This window comes from Macaca nemestrina, chromosome 11, assembly GCF_043159975.1.
Source record: "Macaca nemestrina isolate mMacNem1 chromosome 11, mMacNem.hap1, whole genome shotgun sequence".
Classification (NCBI taxonomy): domain Eukaryota; kingdom Metazoa; phylum Chordata; class Mammalia; order Primates; family Cercopithecidae; genus Macaca; species Macaca nemestrina.
In genome coordinates, this window is record NC_092135.1 from 11,292,872 (window position 1) to 11,311,596 (window position 18,725).

Genomic DNA, 18,725 nt, shown 5'->3' on the forward strand with positions numbered 1-18,725 from the left:
TACCCCTTGAGAAGCAAAGCAGACAGTTCTGGGATGAAATTTCTGGGTATCTATGAAGGTAGGAAGATGGGTACAGTAAGTGATGAGGAAGAGGCAAAATGGACACCTCCACCAGGATGCCATACTGGCAGACTGTATTTTCCCAGTAAGTCCAGAGCAACATTTCTGATCCCACATGATGATCCTCCACTTTTTATCAAGATGCAGTCTATTTCCTTTCACTTAACTCTCTGACAACCTTGACAAATAGAACATGGAACAAGTAACATTACACGACTTCCAAGGCCAGATTGGAAAGGCAATATGGCTACAGTCTGGCTCTCTCTCTCTCAAGATGCTCACCCTTAGAAACCAGCCACTTGGCCAGGTGCGGTGGCTCACGCCTGTAATCCCAGCACTTTGGGAGGCCGAGACTGGCGGATCACGAGGTCAGGAGATCGAGACCATCCTGGCTAACACAATGAAACCCCGTCTCTACTAAAATACAAAAAAATTAGCCGGGCGAGGTGGCAGGCGCCTGTAGTCCCAGCTACTCGGGAGGCTCAGGCAGGAGAATGGCGTGAACCCGGGAGGCGGAGCTTGCAGTGAGCCGAGATCGCGCCACTGCACTCCAGTCTGGGCGACAGAGCGAGACTCCGTCTCAAAAAAAAAAAAATAAACCAGCCACTGTGGTCAGGCATGGTGGCTCATGCCAGTAATCCTAGCACTTTGGGAGGTGAAGACAGGCAGATCACTGGAGTTCGAGACCAGTCTGACCAACAAGGAGAAACCCTGTCTCTACTAAAAATACAAAATTAGCCAAGTGTGGTGGCACATGCCTGTAATCCTAGCTACTAGGGAAGCTGAGGCAGGAGAATTGTTCAAACCTGGGAGGCGGAGGTTGTGGTGAGCTGAGATCGCGCCATTGTACTCCAGCCTGGGCAACAACAGCAAAACTACATCTCAAAAAAAAAAAAAAGAAAGAAAGAAACCAGCCACTGTGCTATGAAGAAGTCCAGGACATAAAGAGGTCATATATAGGTGCCTCAGCCTCAGCTAAGGTTTCAGGTAACAGCCATGTCAGTGAATAAGCCTTCAAATGATTTTAGCCTCCAGTCTTTGAGTCTTCCAGCTGAGGTCTGACACATAATGGAACAAAATTAAGCCTTTTTTGTGTGTCTGTGAATCTCTGACTCACGGAATCCCTGAGGACAATACATGGTTATTTTATGCCACTAAGTTTTAGGGTAATTTCTTATGCAGTCACAGTAACTAAAATAAGCTGGCCCTCCCAGCCCTTCCTTGTTCATCATACAGGCTAATGTTAATCAGCTGCACCAAAGTAAAAGTCAAGTCAAAAATTAGGGGTAAAAATCCTCATAGATTGAAGACATCAATCCATGTAGTACAGACACTATGCATTTTAAAGTATTTAATGCAAACATATTTAGTGAGTTGTTAATGCAAACATATTTGGTGAGATGAATTCTCATGCCATGAATTCATTTAGTGACAAAGAATGCATGGCACGAGAGGGCCAATACACTCCATAGGTTGGCTACAGTAAATAAATGGTTATACCAAAGCCATAGTGAAAATAGGACTTGACACTGAAACAACGCAAGCCAACACAAACCCAGTGATAATAGGCTTATCACTCCTATGTCCACAGCAGGGAGAAAGCAAGATCTAGTGAAGTTATATCAACTCCTTCATTACAAAAATTTCCCTCAGAAAATACAGAAACAGCTTTGATGAGATAATTGCCAGATGAAAAAAAGCAGGCTTTGGCAACATGAATATTTTACCTGTGGTACAAAAATCTTTCATGAAAAGCAATGACTCCAATGGTTGACTTTATAAATCATTGCTTGGTAGTCTCCAAAGGAAACTGAGTAGTTCTCCTTCCTGGTGAACAGAGAAATGCTGGTGAACCTGGCAGATGCCCATAAAGGATTTCTGAGACTTAATGGTACTAAGTGGACACAAGAAAACAAACACCAGAACTCTCAAACCCCCAATTAGTTTGCAGGCTGCCACATACCACTCCACAGGTTGTTAAGTATATAACTGGAGATTTATTCACATAGATTAAAAGATAAATAATCTATCTAAAAGCACAAAGCAACTCTTCTGGTTTGAATGGCCTGGGTTTAAATGCCCAGAGGAATAAATATACTACACATCCAACAATTTTTTATATACACTGTTCCTCAAGTTTTTTGATGACCTGAGATAATGGTAGAGAAAGTTTCTAGCACCACAGAATGGTAAGCTTACTTACCATTCTAGGTAATATATCCAGGTCTATTGAAACTGCCAGCTAAATATATGTAATATATATTTTTAAAATATAAACATATAAAAGTACATTAAATATATATGTCTTTCTAAAAGAGTAACTAGACAGCACATTGAAAAATACAGCATACTACTGTCAACTAAAGTGCTCAACAGAAAATTATGCTAGCTGGGAAACATACCAAACCTTTTTACAATATTTTGAAATATAGTCAAAACTATAGCTAAAATGAAAACTAAGTATTAATTAAATTTAAGCTATGACAAAAGTTACTAAGTTTATGCCTTTTCCAAAAAAGAATTCTAACACATGAATAATAGGAAAAAAGGCTTATTTTCTTATATCAACTGTCTAATACATGAGAGTTTCTATTAAATAGAAATTTGTATGAAGTAGAATTCTCTTCTTTTATATTATCTCTTTTTGGCAAACTATATTCCAACTATGTATTAACAGATGATAGAATACAAAAGAAATCAAAAGTTTAGCTTTTTAGAAAAGCACACTAAATCAGTTGGGTATTTTAGATAATGTTGAAGGTATTTTTAATGATAATGATGGAACATTCACTACTCTGCAGCCCCTTTTTCAATGTGAAACAGCTTGGAATTTCAGATAAATTCATAATCCTGCTTATATAGTAGTACACAGAAAATTTTAAGCTTAAACTGGTAAATAAGAAAGATTTTTTTTTATTATTATGCTTTAAGTTCTAGGGTACACATGCACAACATGCAGGTTTGATACATAGGTATACATGTACCATGCTGGTTTGCTGCACCCATCAACTCATCATTTACACTGGGTATTTCTCCTAATGCTATCTCTCCCCCAGTCCCTCACCCCCCGACTGGCCCTGGTGTAAGATTCATATTTTATATTACTTAAAGATTTCAAAGTATAGAAATACCCAAGTAATACAGCAGAAAACACCCTGAAGAATTTGGAAATAACAAAACATCCTGAAGAATAAGAACTCCAGTTTGAATACAGACTGAATATATTATTATTTTCATAGAGTTAAATTTAGGTATGTGGTAATTATGAGATTCTTGGGGTGCTAAAGTACTTATTTTCAAAAGGTTCAGGGAAAAAAATCATGAAGAGAGAAGGAAACATAAAGCAAATGTGCAAAATGTTAACACTGGGTCAATCTAGGTAAAGGGTATATGGGTATTCATCATAGTATTATTTCACCTTTTCTATATAAGTTGAAAAGTTTTTAAATAAAAAGGGAGAATACATTTTTTATATGTATCAAGATATGTACAAGAATGTTCACAGCAGTATTATTTGTAAGAGCCCAAAGTGGAAACAAATCCAAATATATACCAACAATAAACTGGACAAGTAAACGGTAAGTAAAAGGATAAGTAAACTACAGTATATTCATACAAAAGGGTACTACAGAGCAATAACAATGAACTAACTACTATTAACACACCACATGGGTAAAACTTACAAATAACAATGAGCAAATAAAGCTAGACACAAATAGGATGAACAAATATTTGTTAAATAAATATTTCAACGACAGATAAGATCAGGGCTGTCATTTATTTTTGTTCAGGAAAAATTTTCCTCACAGGCAGTACCAGTAAAATTACCATAAAAATGTATAAATTATTTAGAACAACAAATTCTTTTCAGGCCCCCTCAAGCACACTTATGAAAATCGCACACATACTATGGATCTGCTTACTAATCATAAGACACACTGTTGGTTTCTCAACAATGTCCAGTGGGCAACACTTTTTAAAAAGACCCAGTTTGAATGAGAGCATGCACCTGATACAATCCTGCACCAGAAAGACTTTTTTACTTGAATAAGACTTTTCAAACTCTACTATAATTTAATAATCCTAGTTTACATATATAACTGAATTCAGACTTACAGCCAGAGATTATTTTTTAAAAGACACAAAATACTTACATTGACTTTGAAAGCTTGTACAGTGTTATCCAGAAGAAGGATGTTGCAAACCACTTCTGTATGCTGTCTGTCTCGGGCCAACTCTGATGCTCGTACATTGTAGGTTCTGCCAGCAGGCAATCGGAAACGTGAGGTCATTACTGTCCACACAAAGTCTAAGTAAAAAAAAAATAAAATAAAATAAAATAATAACTAAATAAAAGGTTGGTAAAATATATGCTGTAGTTTAAAAGGCAAAGTTATTATATTTTTTTCAATTAAAACTTAGGTGGAAAACAGTTATAAATTTTGAAACACCAGAATAAGAATTGTTGTAGGTATAAGTTAGATATATATAGTTCATCATCAAACTAAAGTTACCACCTGCTTTGAAAAAGAGCTTTTTTTTTTTTTTTTTTTACTGCTCCATCCAGAAGATTTAATGCATAAATTTTTTAAGAAGTCATATTCCAATTCAAAATATGTAAACTCTGGAGTAGCCAAAAGGGGTGGAAGTATTATGCTGCCTTAGGAAGGTGGATATTACTCATTGATGCAGGTATTTTAAAACACTGTAGAATGACAACAGGAGGAAAAATTATTTAACTTTGGCAGGCCCTTCCTTTTTAAAAAAAACTTAAGGTGTTGGGGAAACGTAGAAGTTAAAAAAAAAAAAAAAAAAAACCCTTCATTTTACCCATCCTCAAAATTCAACCTAATAGTATTGTTGGTATTATTTCTAAGAAAACAAAAGCAAAATAGAAAAGGTGACCAATCTTTGCTCCTGAATTTTTAACCTAAGAGGTAAAAACTAGATGGTCTATAAAACAACAGAAATCACAGTGATATCAGCAATACTAGATGTTTAAAGACAATGAAGCTGTAGCTTCAAAGTTGTGAAAGAATATTCTTTGAAACACTGACTTATATACCTAGAAAATTAACATTAAGGTAGGAGGGAAAAAAAACTCTTAAAACACTCAGGCATTTAAGGATTCAAACTTTAAAACACATAACACTCTGTCTTAAAGACAATTAGGTAAAGGAAACACACTAAACTAGAAGAAAGACTAGTATATGGGATGTTTGAATATGAGTAAGCAGTAAGTAGTAAGCAGTATGAATAATAAGTAAGCAAAATATAATAAAAATAGTATTTCAAATCAGTGGTAATAATTGGAGTTGATCTCTCATAGATTATTCATTTCAAAAGATTAAAGCTCAAAGTAAAAGCCAATGTTATATAAATATAAAAATAGTGTAAGGGAAAAAAGTCTTATTATGTTGACAAGGAGGCGCTTGCCAAGTAAAATTCCAAAATTAAAAGACAGTGATTGGGCTGGGTGAAGTGGCTTATGGCTGTAATCCCAACAATTTGGGAGGTGGGAGGATTGCTTCAGGACAGGAGTTTGAGATCAGCCTGGACAACACAGGGAGGCCCTGTTTCTATAAAAAAGAATGTTTTAAAAATTAGTGGGCCTCTTTCATTTCGTTGAGCAGTGGTTTGTAGTTCTCCTTGAAGAGGTCCTTCACATCCCTTATAAGCTGGATTGCTAGGTATTTTATTCTCTTTGTAGAAATTGTGAATGGGAGTTCACTCATGATGTGGCTCTCTGTTTGTCTGTTATTGGTGTATAGGAATGGTTGTGATTTTTGCACATTGATTTTGTATCCTGAGACTTTGCTGAAGTTGCTTATCAGCTTTAGGAGATTTTGGGCTGAGAAGATGGAGTTTTCTATATTATACAATCATGTCATCTGCAAACAGGGACAATTTGACTTCCTCTTTTCCTAACTGAATACCCTTTATTTCTTTCTCTTGCCTGATTACTCTAGCCAGAACTTCCAACACTATGTTGAATAGGAGTGGTGAGAGAGGGCATCCCTGTCTTGTGCCAGTTTTCAAAGGGAATGCTTCCAGTTTTTATCCATTCAGTATGATATTGGCTGTGGGTTTGTCATAAATAGCTCTTATTGTTTTGAGATATGTTCCATCAATACCGAATTTATTGAGAGTTTTTAGCATGAAGCGCTGTTGAATTTTGTCAAAGGCCTTTTCTGCATCTATTGAGATAATCATGTGGTTTTTGTCATTGGTTCCGTTTATGTGATGGATTACGTTTATTGATTTGTGTATGCTGAACCAGCCTTGCATCCCAGGGATGAAGCAAACTTGATCTTGGGGGATAAACTTTTTGATGTGTTCCTGGATTTGGTTTGCCAGTATTTTATTGAGGATTTTTGCATTGATGTTCATCAGGGATACTGGTCTAAAATTCTCTTTTTTTGTTCTGTCTCTGCCAGGCTTTGGTATCAGGATGATGTTGGCCTCATAAAATGAGTTAGGGAAGATTCTCTCTTTTTCTATTGATTGGAATAGTTTCAGAAGGAATGGTACCAGCTCCTCCTCTTTGTAACTCTGGTAGAATGTGGCTATGAATTCGTCTGGTCCTGGACTTTTATTGGTGGGTAGGCTATTAATTATTGCCTCAATTTCAGAGCCTGTTATTCGTCTATTCAGAGATTCAACTTCTTCCTGGTTTAGTCTTGGGAGGGTGTATGTGTCCAGGAATTTATCCATTTCTTCTAGATTTTCTAGTTTATTTGCATAGAGGTTTTTATAGTTGATGGTAGTTTGTATTTCTGTGGGATCTGTGATGATATCCCCTTTATCATTTTTTATTGTGTCTATTTGATTCTTCTCTCTTTTCTTCTTTATTAGTCTGGCTAATGGTCTATTTTGTTGATCTTTTCAAAAAACCAGCTCCTGGATTCATTGATTTTTTGAAGGGGTTTTTGTGTCTCTATCTCCTTCAGTTCTGCTCTGATCTTAGTTATTGCTTGCCTTCTGCTAGCTTTTGAATGTGTTTGCTCTTGTTTCTCTAGTTCTTTTCATTGAAATATTAGGGTGTCGATTTTAGATCTTTCCTGCTTTCTCCTGTGGGCATTTAGTGCTATAAATTTCCCTCTACACACTGCTTTAAATGTGTCCCAGAGATTCTGGTACATTGTGTCTTTGTTCTCATTGGTTTCCAACAACATCTTTATTTCTGCCTTAATTTTGTTATTTATCCAGCAGTCATTCAAGAGCACATTGTTCAGTTTCCATGTAGCTGTGTGGTTTTTTGTGAGTTTCTTAATCCTGAGTTCTAATTTGATTGCATTGTGGTCTGAGAGACAGTTTGTTGTGATTTCTGTTCTTTTACATTTGCTGAGGAATGCTTTACTTCCAACCATGCGGTCAATTTTGGAAGAAGTGCAATGTAGTGCTGGAAAGAATGTACATTCTGTTGATTTGGGGTAGAGAGTTCTGTAGATATCTATTAGGTCTACTTGGTGCAGAGCTGAGTTCAAGTCCTAGATATCCTTGTTAATTTTCTGTCTTATTGATTTGTCTAATACTGACAGTGAGGTGTTAAAGTCTCCCATTATTATTGTGTGGGAGTTTAAGTCTCTTTGTATGTTTCTAAGGACTTGCTTTATGAATCTGGGTGCTCCTGTATTGGGTGCATATATATTTAGGATAGTTAGCTCTTCTTGCTGAATTGATCCCTTTACCATTATGTAATGGCCTTCTTTGTCTCCTTTGTCTCTTTTGATCTTTGTTGGTTTAAAGTCTGTTTTATCAGAGACTAGGATTGCAACCCCTGCTTTTTTTTTTTTTTTGCTTTCCATTTGCTTGTTAGATATTCTCCCAAACCTTTATTTTGAGCCTATGTGTGTCTCTGCATGTGAGATGGGCCTCCTGAATACAGCACACTGATGGTTCTTGACTCTTTATCCAATTTGCCAGTCTGTGTCTTTTAATTGGGGCATTTAGTCCATTTACATTTAAGGTTAATATTGTTATATGTGAATTTGATCCTGTCATTATGATGTTAGCTGGTTATTTTGCCCGTTAGTTGATGCAGTTTCTTCCTTGCATTGATGGTCTTTACAATTTGGCATGTTTTTACAGTGGCTGGTACCAGTTGTTCCTTTCCATGTTTAGTGCTTCCTTCAGGAGCTCTTGTAAGGCAGGCCTGGTGGCCTCTCAGCATTTGCTTGTCTGTAAAGGATTTTATTTCTCCTTCACTTATGAAGCTTAGTTTGGCTGGATATGAAATTCTGGGGATAAAAGAGGACACAACCAAATGGAAGAACATTCCATGCTCATGGATAGGAAGAATCAACATCATGGAAATGGCCATACTGCCCAAGGTAATTTATAGATTTAATGCCCTTCCCATCAAGCTACCAATGATTTCCTTCGCAGAACTGGAAAAAACTACTTTAAAGTTCATATGGAACCAAAAAAGAGCCCACATTGCGAAGACAATCCTAAGCAAAAAAAACAAAGCTGGAGGCATTTCGCTATCTGACTTCAAACTATGCTACAAGGCTACAGTAACCAAAACAGCACAGTACTAAAACAGACAAATAGACCAATGGAACAGAACAGAGGCCTCAGAAATAACACCACACATCTACAACCATCTGATCTTTGACAAACCTGAGAAAAACAAGAAATGGCCCCATTTAATAAATGGTGCTGGGAAAACTGGCTAGCCATATGTAGAAAGCTGAAACCCTTCCTTACACCTTATACAAAAATTAATTCAAGATGGATTAAAGACTTAAATGTTAGACCTAAAACCATAAAAACCCTAGAGGAAAGCCTGGCAATACCATTCAGGACATAGGCATGGGCAAGGACTTCATGTCTAAAACACCAAAAGCAATGGCAAAAACAAAACAAAAAAATAGACAATGAGATCTAATTAAACTAAAGAGCTTTTGCACAGCAAAAGAAAGTGAACAGGCAACCTACCATCAGAGTGAACAGGCAACCTACACAATGGGAGAAAATTTTTGCAATCTACCCATCTGACAAAGGGCTAATATCCAGAACCTACAAAGAACTTAAACAAATTTATAAGAAAAAAACAAACAACCCCATCAAAAAGTGGCAAAGGATATGAACAGACACTTCTCAAAAGAAGACATTTATGAAGCCAAGAGACACATGAAAAAATGCTCATCATCACTGGTCATCAGAGAAATGCAAATCAAAACCACAATGAGACACCATCTCATGCCAGTTAGAATGGCAATCATTAAAAAGTCAGGAAACAACAGATGCTGGAGAGGATGTGGAGAAATAAGAACACTTTTACACTGTTGGTGGAACTGTAAACTAGTTCAACCACTGTGGAAGACAGTGTGACGATTCCTCAAGGATCTAGAACTAGAAATACCATTTTACCCAATAATCCCATTACTTATAACCCAAAGGATTATAAATCATGTTACTATAAAGACACATACACACGTATGTTTGTTGCAGCACTATTCACACTAACAAAAACTTGGAACCAACCCAAATGTCCATCAATGATAGACTGGATTAAGAAAATGTGGCACATATACACCATGGAATACTATGCAGCCATGAAAAAGGATGGGTTCATGTCCTTTGCAGGGACATGGATGAAGCTGGAAACCATCATTCTGAGCAAAGCATCACAAGGACAGAAAACCAGACACCACATGTTTTCACTCATAGGTGGGAATTGAACAATGAGAACACTTGGACACAGGACAGGGAACATCACACACGGGGGCCTGTTCGTGGGGTGGAGGGCAGGGGGAGGGATAGCATTAGGAGAAATACCTGATGTAAATGACGAGTTAATAGGTGCAGCAAACCAACACGGCACATGCATACCTATGTAACAAACCTGCACATTTTGCACATGTACCCTAGAACTTAAAGTATAATTAAAAAAAAACAAAATTAGCTGGGCATGGCAGCATGCGCCTGTAGTCCTAGCGACTCAGGAGGCTGAGGTAGGAGGATCCCTTGAGCCCAGGAGTTCAAGGTAACAGTGAGTACAGTGGTAACCACTGTACTCCAGTGTCAGAGACAGAGAGAAACCCTGTCTCTAAGAAACTAAAATGACAGTGATTGGTAGAGTGGGGGTGGGGATGGGGTACATGGCCCAGCTATAATACTGTCTCCCAGAAACTCTCCTCACATATAAAAATACAGGCAGGTGGAAAGTACAAGGATGGAAAGAGATGTATCATGGAAATATTAATCAATAGGAAGAAGAGTACCAATATTAGTATCAGATAAAGTAGACTTGGGAACAAATAAAATTCGTAAGAACAGGTTAGGCATTACATAATGATAAAACGGTCAAGCCACCAAGACATTACCAATCCTAAATGTGGATGTACCAACCAACAGAGCTGCAAAAATATATGAAGCAAAAACTGTCGAACTGAAATAAAAAAAGATAAATCCCACAATTATAGGAGAGTTCAACTCCCCTTTCTCAATAATTGATACAACTAGGTAAATTAGCAAGAATATAAGAGAACTTACCAACCAACTTACCAACCAACAGGATCTAATCATGACTATTTATAGAACACTCTAGCAAAGACAACACAATACTCATTATTTTTAAACGTCCACTGAACATTTCAAGAGAGACCATATCCTGGGCTAAGAAACAAATCTAAATATTTAAAGAACTGAAATTATGCAAAATGTATTCTGAGAACAATGGAATCAAACCAGAATCAACAACAGAAAGGTAACAGAATAATCTCCAAACACGTAGAAACTAAACAAGTCTACTAATCCACTGGACAAAGAGGAAATCTTAAGGAAAAATCAAGATTCACTGACTGAATAAAAATGAAAACACAACATACCAAAATTTCTGAGACAAGATTAAAGCAGTGCTGACAGAAATCTACAGCAATATATGCATAGAACAGAAAACAGGAAATGTCTCAAATCAGTAATCTAACCTCCCTCCTCAAGAACCTAGACAAAGAGCTAAATGAACTCATAGCAAGCAGAAGGAAGGAAATAACAAAGAACAGAAATCAATGAAATTAAAGAAAATAAAAAAGAGAAAATCAACAGGGGAAAAAAGTTAGTTCTTTAAAGGATCAATAAACATAATAAACCTCTAGCAAGGCTAACAAAGAAACAGAAAACACAAATCGCTAACATTAGGAATGAAACAGAGGATACCACACAAACTTTGCAAACATTGAAATGGTAATACTACAAACAACTTATTCATAAATTTGACATAAAAAGAACCAATTCCATGAAAGGCACAAACTGCCAAAATTCAGTCAATATGAAACAGAAAATTTAAACAGCCCTATAACTATTTTAAAAATTGAATTCATAATTCTAAAACTCACCCAACAGAATATTCAAACACAAAGGGTTTCCTGGGAAAATATGCCTAACATTTAAAGAAAAATTAACACAATTTCTAGATGATCTCTTCCAGAAAGCAGAATAGAAAAGGATACTTCTCAAATCATTCTATGTAGCCAATTTTACCCTGATGGAAAAAGCAGACAAAAACATAAAGAAAGAAAACTACAAACTAATATTCCTCATGAATACAGACACAAAAACACTTAATAAAATACAAGAAACCAGAATTCAGCAATATGTAAAAAGAATTACATACCATGTACCAAGCAGGTTTTATTTCAAAGGTGCAAAAAGTTTCACCCAATATTTTAACAACCAATCAATATAAACCACCTTATTAACAGACTAAGGGAGAAAGATCACATGACATTTTCAATCAATGCAGAAAAGCATTTGACAAAATTCACCACCCATTCATAATAAAAATTCTTAGAAAACTAGAAATAGGCCGGGCGCGGTGGCTCAAGCCTGTAATCCCAGCACTTTGGGAGGTCGAGACGGGTGGATCACAAGGTCAGGAGATCGAGACCATCCTGGCTAACACAGTGAAACCCCGTCTCTACTAAAAAATACAAAAAACTAGCCGGGCGAGGTGGCGGGCGCCTGTAATCCCAGCTACTACTTGGAGGCTGAGGCAGGAGAATGGTGTAAACCCGGGAGGCGGAGCTTGCAGTGAGCTGAGATCTGGCCACTGCACTCCAGCCTGGGCGACAGAGCGAGACTCCGTCTCAAAAAAAAAAAAAAAAAAAAAAAAAGAAAACTAGAAATAAAGGGATCTTCTTCAACATAAAAAAGAGCATCTACAAAAAAATCCACAGCTAACATCAAACTTAATGGTTAAAGCCTGAATGCTTTCCCCTATAACCAGGAATAAGGCAAGGAAGGATATCTGCTCTCACCACTCATATGCAACATAATGCTGGAAGTCCTAGCCTATGCTGTGAGGTTAAAAAAAAGGAAGAGGACTGGGCGCGGTGGCTCACGCCGGTAATCCCAGCACTTCGGGAGGCCAAGACAGGTGGATTACAAGGTCAGGAGATCGAGACCATCCTGGCTAACACGGTGAAACCCCATCTCTCCTAAAAATACAAAAAATTAGCCATGCATGGTGGCAGGCACCTGTAATCCCAGCTACTTGAGAGACTGAGGAAGGAGAATTGCTTGAACCCGGGAGGCAGAGGTTGCAGTGAGCCAAGATTGCGCCACTGCACTCCAGCCTGGATGACAGAATTAGACTCTGTCTCAAAAAAAAAAAAAGAAAAAAAAAAAAGAAAAAAAAAAAAGGAAAGAAAGAACAGAAAAAGAAAGAAATAGCATACAGGAATAAATCATTTGCAGATGACATAATGTTTACAAAGAAAATCCCAAGGAATCTACAAAAGCACTCCTAGAACTAATAAGTAAGTTCAGCAATGTCACCCAATACATCAACATACAAAACTCAATTTTATTTGTATATGTTAGAAATAAATATGAGGAGTCAAATTTAAAATAGAGTATCATTTGCAACTGCTAAATAAAAAACAAAATACTTAGGTGTAAATCTAACAGAACACATACAGAACTTCTATGCTAAAAACTACAAAATGCTGATGAAAAAAATTAAAGAAAATCTAAATAAATGGAGAGACATAACTATGTTCATGGATTAGAACACTCAAACTAGTAAACATGTCAATTCTCTCCATATAGGCATAAAGGTTTAATGTAATGTCTATCAAAATCCCACTACTTTTTTTGCAGGTAATTTTATTCTAAAATTAATATGGAAGGCCGGGAGCAGTGACTCACGCCTGTAATCCCAGAACTTTGGGAGGCCTAGGCAGGCAGATGACTTGAGGCCAGGAGTTCAAGACCAGCCTGGCCAACTTGGGAGAAACCCCATCTCTACTAAAAATACAAAAATTAGCCAGGCGTGGTGATGCACGTTTGTAATCCCAGCTACTGGGGAGGCTAAGGCAGGAGAATCACTTGAACTCAGGAGGCGGAAGCTTCAGTGAACCAAGATCATGCCACTGCACTCCAGCTTGGGTGACAGATTTTAAAAAAATTAAAAAAGTAATATGGAAAGGCAAAGGAATCATTGTAGCAAAAACAATTTTGAAAAAGACTAAAGTGGGAGTAACTATACTCCCACTCCCAAAGAAGAATAAACTGGGAATCCCTCTCCCAGATTTTATGATTATGTACCTACATTTATCGAGACTGTGTGGTAACGACAGAAGAAGAGACACCGAGATCACTGGAACAAAATAGTTACCACACAAGTATAGCCAACTGATTTTTAACAAAGGTACAATTCAACAGAGAAAGGACGACCTTTTCAACAAACAGTGCTGAACCAGTCAGAAATTCATACACAAAATGAAAACCGAACCTCAACATAAACCTCACACCTTATGCAAAATATTACTCACTGACTCAGTTTTAAATGTAAAACCTAAAACTGTAACTTTTAGAAGAAAAGATACGAGAAAATCTCAGGGACCTAGGTATGGTGAAGTGTTCTTAGATGTGACATCAAAAGCATGATTCATAATAAAAAAAAGGACAAATTAGATATGTCATCAAAATTTAAAACTTAGACTGTAAAAAAGATAGTCTGCAAAACATTTATCTAACAATGGACTAGTACTCAGAATATATAATAAAACTCTCAAAACTCAACAGTAAAAAAAAAAAAAAAAAAAAAAAAAATTCAAATAATCCAATTAGAAAATGGACAAAAAAACATTAAAAGACATTTTACCAAACAGGATATTCAGATGGTCATTAAGCACATGAAAGGATGCTCAATCTGAGCCATTTGGGAAATGTAAATTAAGACCATTATGAGATAACATGATATACCTATTCAGCCAAAATAAAAAATAGTGGCATTTTGGTAAAGATGCTGAGAAACTGGATCTCTGACAAAATCCTGAAAAAAATACATACAATTCAAACATCCTACTATAAGTAGGACGTAGAGGAATGTTAAAAATGATGATTGTTGCCGGGCGCGGTGGCTCTCGCCTGTAATCCCAGCACTTTGGGAGGCCGAGACGGGCGGATCACAAGGTCAGGAGATCGAGACCATCCTGGCGAACACGGTGAAACCCCGTCTCTACTAAAAATACAAAAAACTAGCTGGGCGAGGTGGCGGGCGCCCGTAGTCCCAGCTACTCAGGAGGCTGAGGCAGGAGAATGGCGTCAACCCCGGAGGCGGAGCTTGCAGTGAGCGGAGATCGCGCCACTGCACTCCAGCCTGATGATACAGCCAGACTCCCTCTTAGGCCGAGACGGGCGGATCACGAGGTCAGGAGATCGAGACCATCCTGGCTAACACGGTGAAACCTCGTCTCTACTAAAAAATACAAAAAACTAGCCGGGCGAGGTGGCGGGCGCCTATAGTCCCAGCTACTCCGGAGGCTGAGGCAGGAGAATGGCGTGAACCCGGGAGGCGGAGCTTGCAGTGAGCTGAGATCTGGCCACTGCACTCCAGCCTGGGGGACAGAGCGAGACTCTGTCTCAAAAAAAAAAAAATAATAATAATAATAAAAAAATAAAAATTAAAAAAAATGATTGCATCCTCTTAGAATTAAAAGAATATATGAGAACAAAGGGCTCTTTAAAGCCATCTGGAGGAATGAAGTCATTACACGTTTTTCCTTTAATAAGGTATTATCTCCCTTTTTCCCAAAAAGAATGTATCGACTCACATTTTTTTTTCTCTTGTATCTTCTATACGTAACTTAAGAAAATGAAGAAAAATTACTTTCATAATGGTCAAACACATTTTTATTTTACAAACTAGATCACTGGAGGAGTCTAAAATTTTCTGAATGGTATTTTTCTTGACCAGAAAATAATTACATTAAAAGCATGATCAACTCCTGATTTTATGAAGTGAAGACACAGGAAAAGAGAACCAGCACTTGAAGCTAACCCACCTAGTTAGCTTTAACAAAAGTCTTTTCCTTCATTTCTGTTTTCTGTTTCCTGGGGAAATGTTTTGGAATTACAAACCCCATTATATTCTTTCAGTTCCAAGAAGAATAAATTCTGTGAGTGAAAAAAGTGCCTAAATTAGGCAAACTTCTTAGAAAGGTGAGAATCTGTAAGCTCAATTATTTCAAATGTGCTTAGAGCGGTAGCAGACTTACAGCCAGATACAAAGGTGATTCTTCATGCTCCCAACCTAAAGTATAATAACCAAATTACCATGGTTAGTATTTCCCTTTTGACTGGCCAACTTTAAAACAAAAAATTTGCCATTACACATACATCTTATTTCTAAGGATTTTTAACAAGGGTTATCATCAACTGAAGTGTTTTTTGTTTTTGTTTTTTTTTTCAAATGTTCTACTAATTTGTTTGATAACTTTTTCTTTTTATTATTATACTTTAAGTTCTAGGGTACATGTGCATAACGTGCAGGTTTGTTACATATGTATACTTGTGCCATGTTGGTGTGCTGCACCCATCAACTCGTCAGCACCCATCAACTTGTCATTTTCATCAGGTATAACTCCCAATGCAATCCCTCCCGCCTCCCCCTGTTTGATAACTTTGGGTTGGATAGTTTGTCAATAAAATATTTCCAATACTAAGAAGCAGTCATCATTGAAATAATCACTGTTCCTGTTTTATTATAGCTTTTCGGCATTTCACTTATGGAGATTAAAAATAGCTGTGACAAAAATTAGTACCAGTAGTTTGAACTTTGCTACTACAATCTCTACAGACCAATAGAGGAACATTAAATCATCCTAGTTTCCAAAAATCTGAAGCCGAAAAATAACATTCAAATGTTCCTAACAACTTCACCTGCCATAACAACTATGAAAGATGATTGTGTAGAGCTACATTTTGGTTATCTCCTGGGTTTTATAAGGTTTATCACTCAATCAGAGAGAAGCCAAGGAGGAGCCATCAAACAATACATCCAATAAAGCATTCATTAACTATCAACAGTGTATTTTCCACTCTTCAGGTCCTGACAATCAGCACTCCTCCCAGCCTGCTTTTCTGCCTCATACTCCACTAGTTACGGCTGTGAATAAATTGGTCTGACACTATAAGCTGAGTCTTTGAAGATGAATAAACAATAGTTAATAAAACAGTATATTTAGAGAACCTATCTGAATATGGTATTAATCTATCCAAATAAATATAGACCTAAAGCTTAAGTGAATTGTCTAATCAGCTCTTGATTTTTCCATAAACTAACAAAATATTTTTAGTTACCAAGGTATCAAATATATTCCCACTTCTTGCCACATTTACTTTTCACTTCACAATGCAATAATTATTAATTTCTGGAGAATTCACTACTTGAAAATTCTCTCTTTGGGAAAAAATATGCTAAATCTTCATGTTTTAAAAGGGAAAACAAGGTCAAATAAAATTATTTATCACATCTTTACTTTTCCATTTGAAAGGTGTTGCAGCTGGCCGGGCATGGTGACTCATGCCTGTAATCCCAACACTTTGGGAGGCCATGGCGGGCGGGTCACCTGAGGTCCAGAGTTCAGGACCAGCCTGGCCAACATGGTGAAACCCCGTCTCTACTAAAAATACAAACATTAGCCAGGCATGGTGGCGGGTGCCTGTCATCCCAGCTACCCAGGAGGCTGAGGCAGGAGAACTGCTTGAACCTGGAAGTCGGAGGTTGTGGTAAGCTGAGATCACGCCATTGCACTCCAGCCTGGGTGACAAGCGCAAAACTCCATCTCAAAAAAAAAAGATGTTGCAGTAAAATTGATATATATGTATAAATAGCTGCTGACAGTAGGAAAGAGCCCATTTCTTTTAAAAAGGGATTATAAATTATAATCTATAAAAATGTCCATTCCTTTAAACATATTTAATGTACCTATAAAATTGTAAATATTCTAAAAGTGTAAAAATCAAGATAAATATTTTTATGTTCAAAAAATATGTAAAAAGTTATATACATTATGTTAAGTGAAAGAGTTGAACATAAATGATGTTCAAACTATAAAACATATGAACAAATACAGAAAAAGAAGAAGCGCTCAGGCAAATGCATACCATGATTGGTGAATTAAAATTCTGTGATACAATTTTTTCATATTTAAAATTCCATTAACATTATCTATTTTGTTTAATAAAAATATGCATGCTGTTTCCGACCTTCTTTTAACTTCAAAGGTCGAATGGCAAAAACTTAGTTATTTTTTCCATTACTATAAATACACATTAAAGGGTTTAGGCCATAGAAGACAAACGACATGACCATATGCAGCAGCAGCAAGAAAGCACAAGAAAGATGGACTAAAGGTGGCAGACAATGGAGGAAAGGGATCAGCTGGATCTTCTTGACCTGATAAAGGACATCTATGGAAAACATATTTAACATCGCACTTAATGGCAAAAAACTGAACGTCTTTCATCTAATATCAGGAACAAAACAAAGATGTCCATCTAATTTTACCACTTCTAAAACAACTCTGAAAAAGAAGGACACCGTAGGGGAGTAAATATACCTGATTTCAAGACTTACTATAAAGCTAGCAAAACCAAGACAATGTCATACAGGCATCAAGATAAGAAAAACAGATCAATGGAACAAAATAGTCCGGAACAATACCCACACTTTGCAAAAGGTAAAAAGGGAATTCAGTGGAGAGTGGCTAATCTTTTCTTCATCACTCTTTTGACTTCATCAAAATTAAACTATCTGCTGTTCAAAAGGCACTGCTAAGAGAATGAAAAGACAACCCAGAGGCTGGGAAAATAATTTGCAAAAGCACATAGGACTTGTATCCAAAACATAAGGAACTCTCAAAACTAAATAAAAAGAAAAAAAAAAAACCCAATTAAAAAAACAAGGCCAAAGATCTGAACAGATACTTCACCAGAGAAGATATACAGATGGCAAATAACCATACAAAAAGATGCTCAACATCATGAGACATTAGGCTCAGGCAAATTAAAACCATGCGATATCACTATCTACCTATCAGAATGGCAAAACACACACACACACACACACAGCAGTGACAATGCCAAATGCTGGAAATGATCTAGAGAAAATACATCTCTCATTCATCACTGGTGGGAATATAAAATGTTGTAACAATGTTGGAAAACAACTGTCTTACAAAATTGAACATATTCCTGCTTTATGAGCTATCTATTGCATTCCTAGGTAACAAATGCATAGATCCACATAAAGATCTGTTTATGAATGTTTTATTATATCCCAAAACTGTAAACAAGCATCTACTAAGATGAACTGGTTTATTCATATGTGATATTTATTAATTGACCTGTAGTATATCAGTAAAATG

The 18,725-nt window shown here is 36.8% G+C and overlaps 1 protein-coding gene across 7 annotated transcripts in view; it reads right to left on the reverse strand.

Moving 5' to 3' along the window:
- LOC105492475 (protein tyrosine phosphatase non-receptor type 4) overlaps positions 1 to 18,725 on the reverse strand; it is a 238,258-nt gene that overhangs the window by 173,929 nt on the left and 45,604 nt on the right. For 6 of the 7 annotated variants that reach the window (XM_071072609.1, XM_011759654.3, XM_071072610.1 and 3 more), the window contains exon 2: positions 4,215 to 4,369. In XM_071072609.1, the coding sequence (XP_070928710.1) occupies positions 4,215 to 4,352 (138 nt within the window). In that variant the 5' untranslated portion in view covers positions 4,353 to 4,369. Of the gene's footprint in view, positions 1 to 4,214; positions 4,370 to 15,359; positions 15,778 to 18,725 lie in introns of those variants that run through there. The other variant, XM_011759655.3, reaches the window with a different exon arrangement.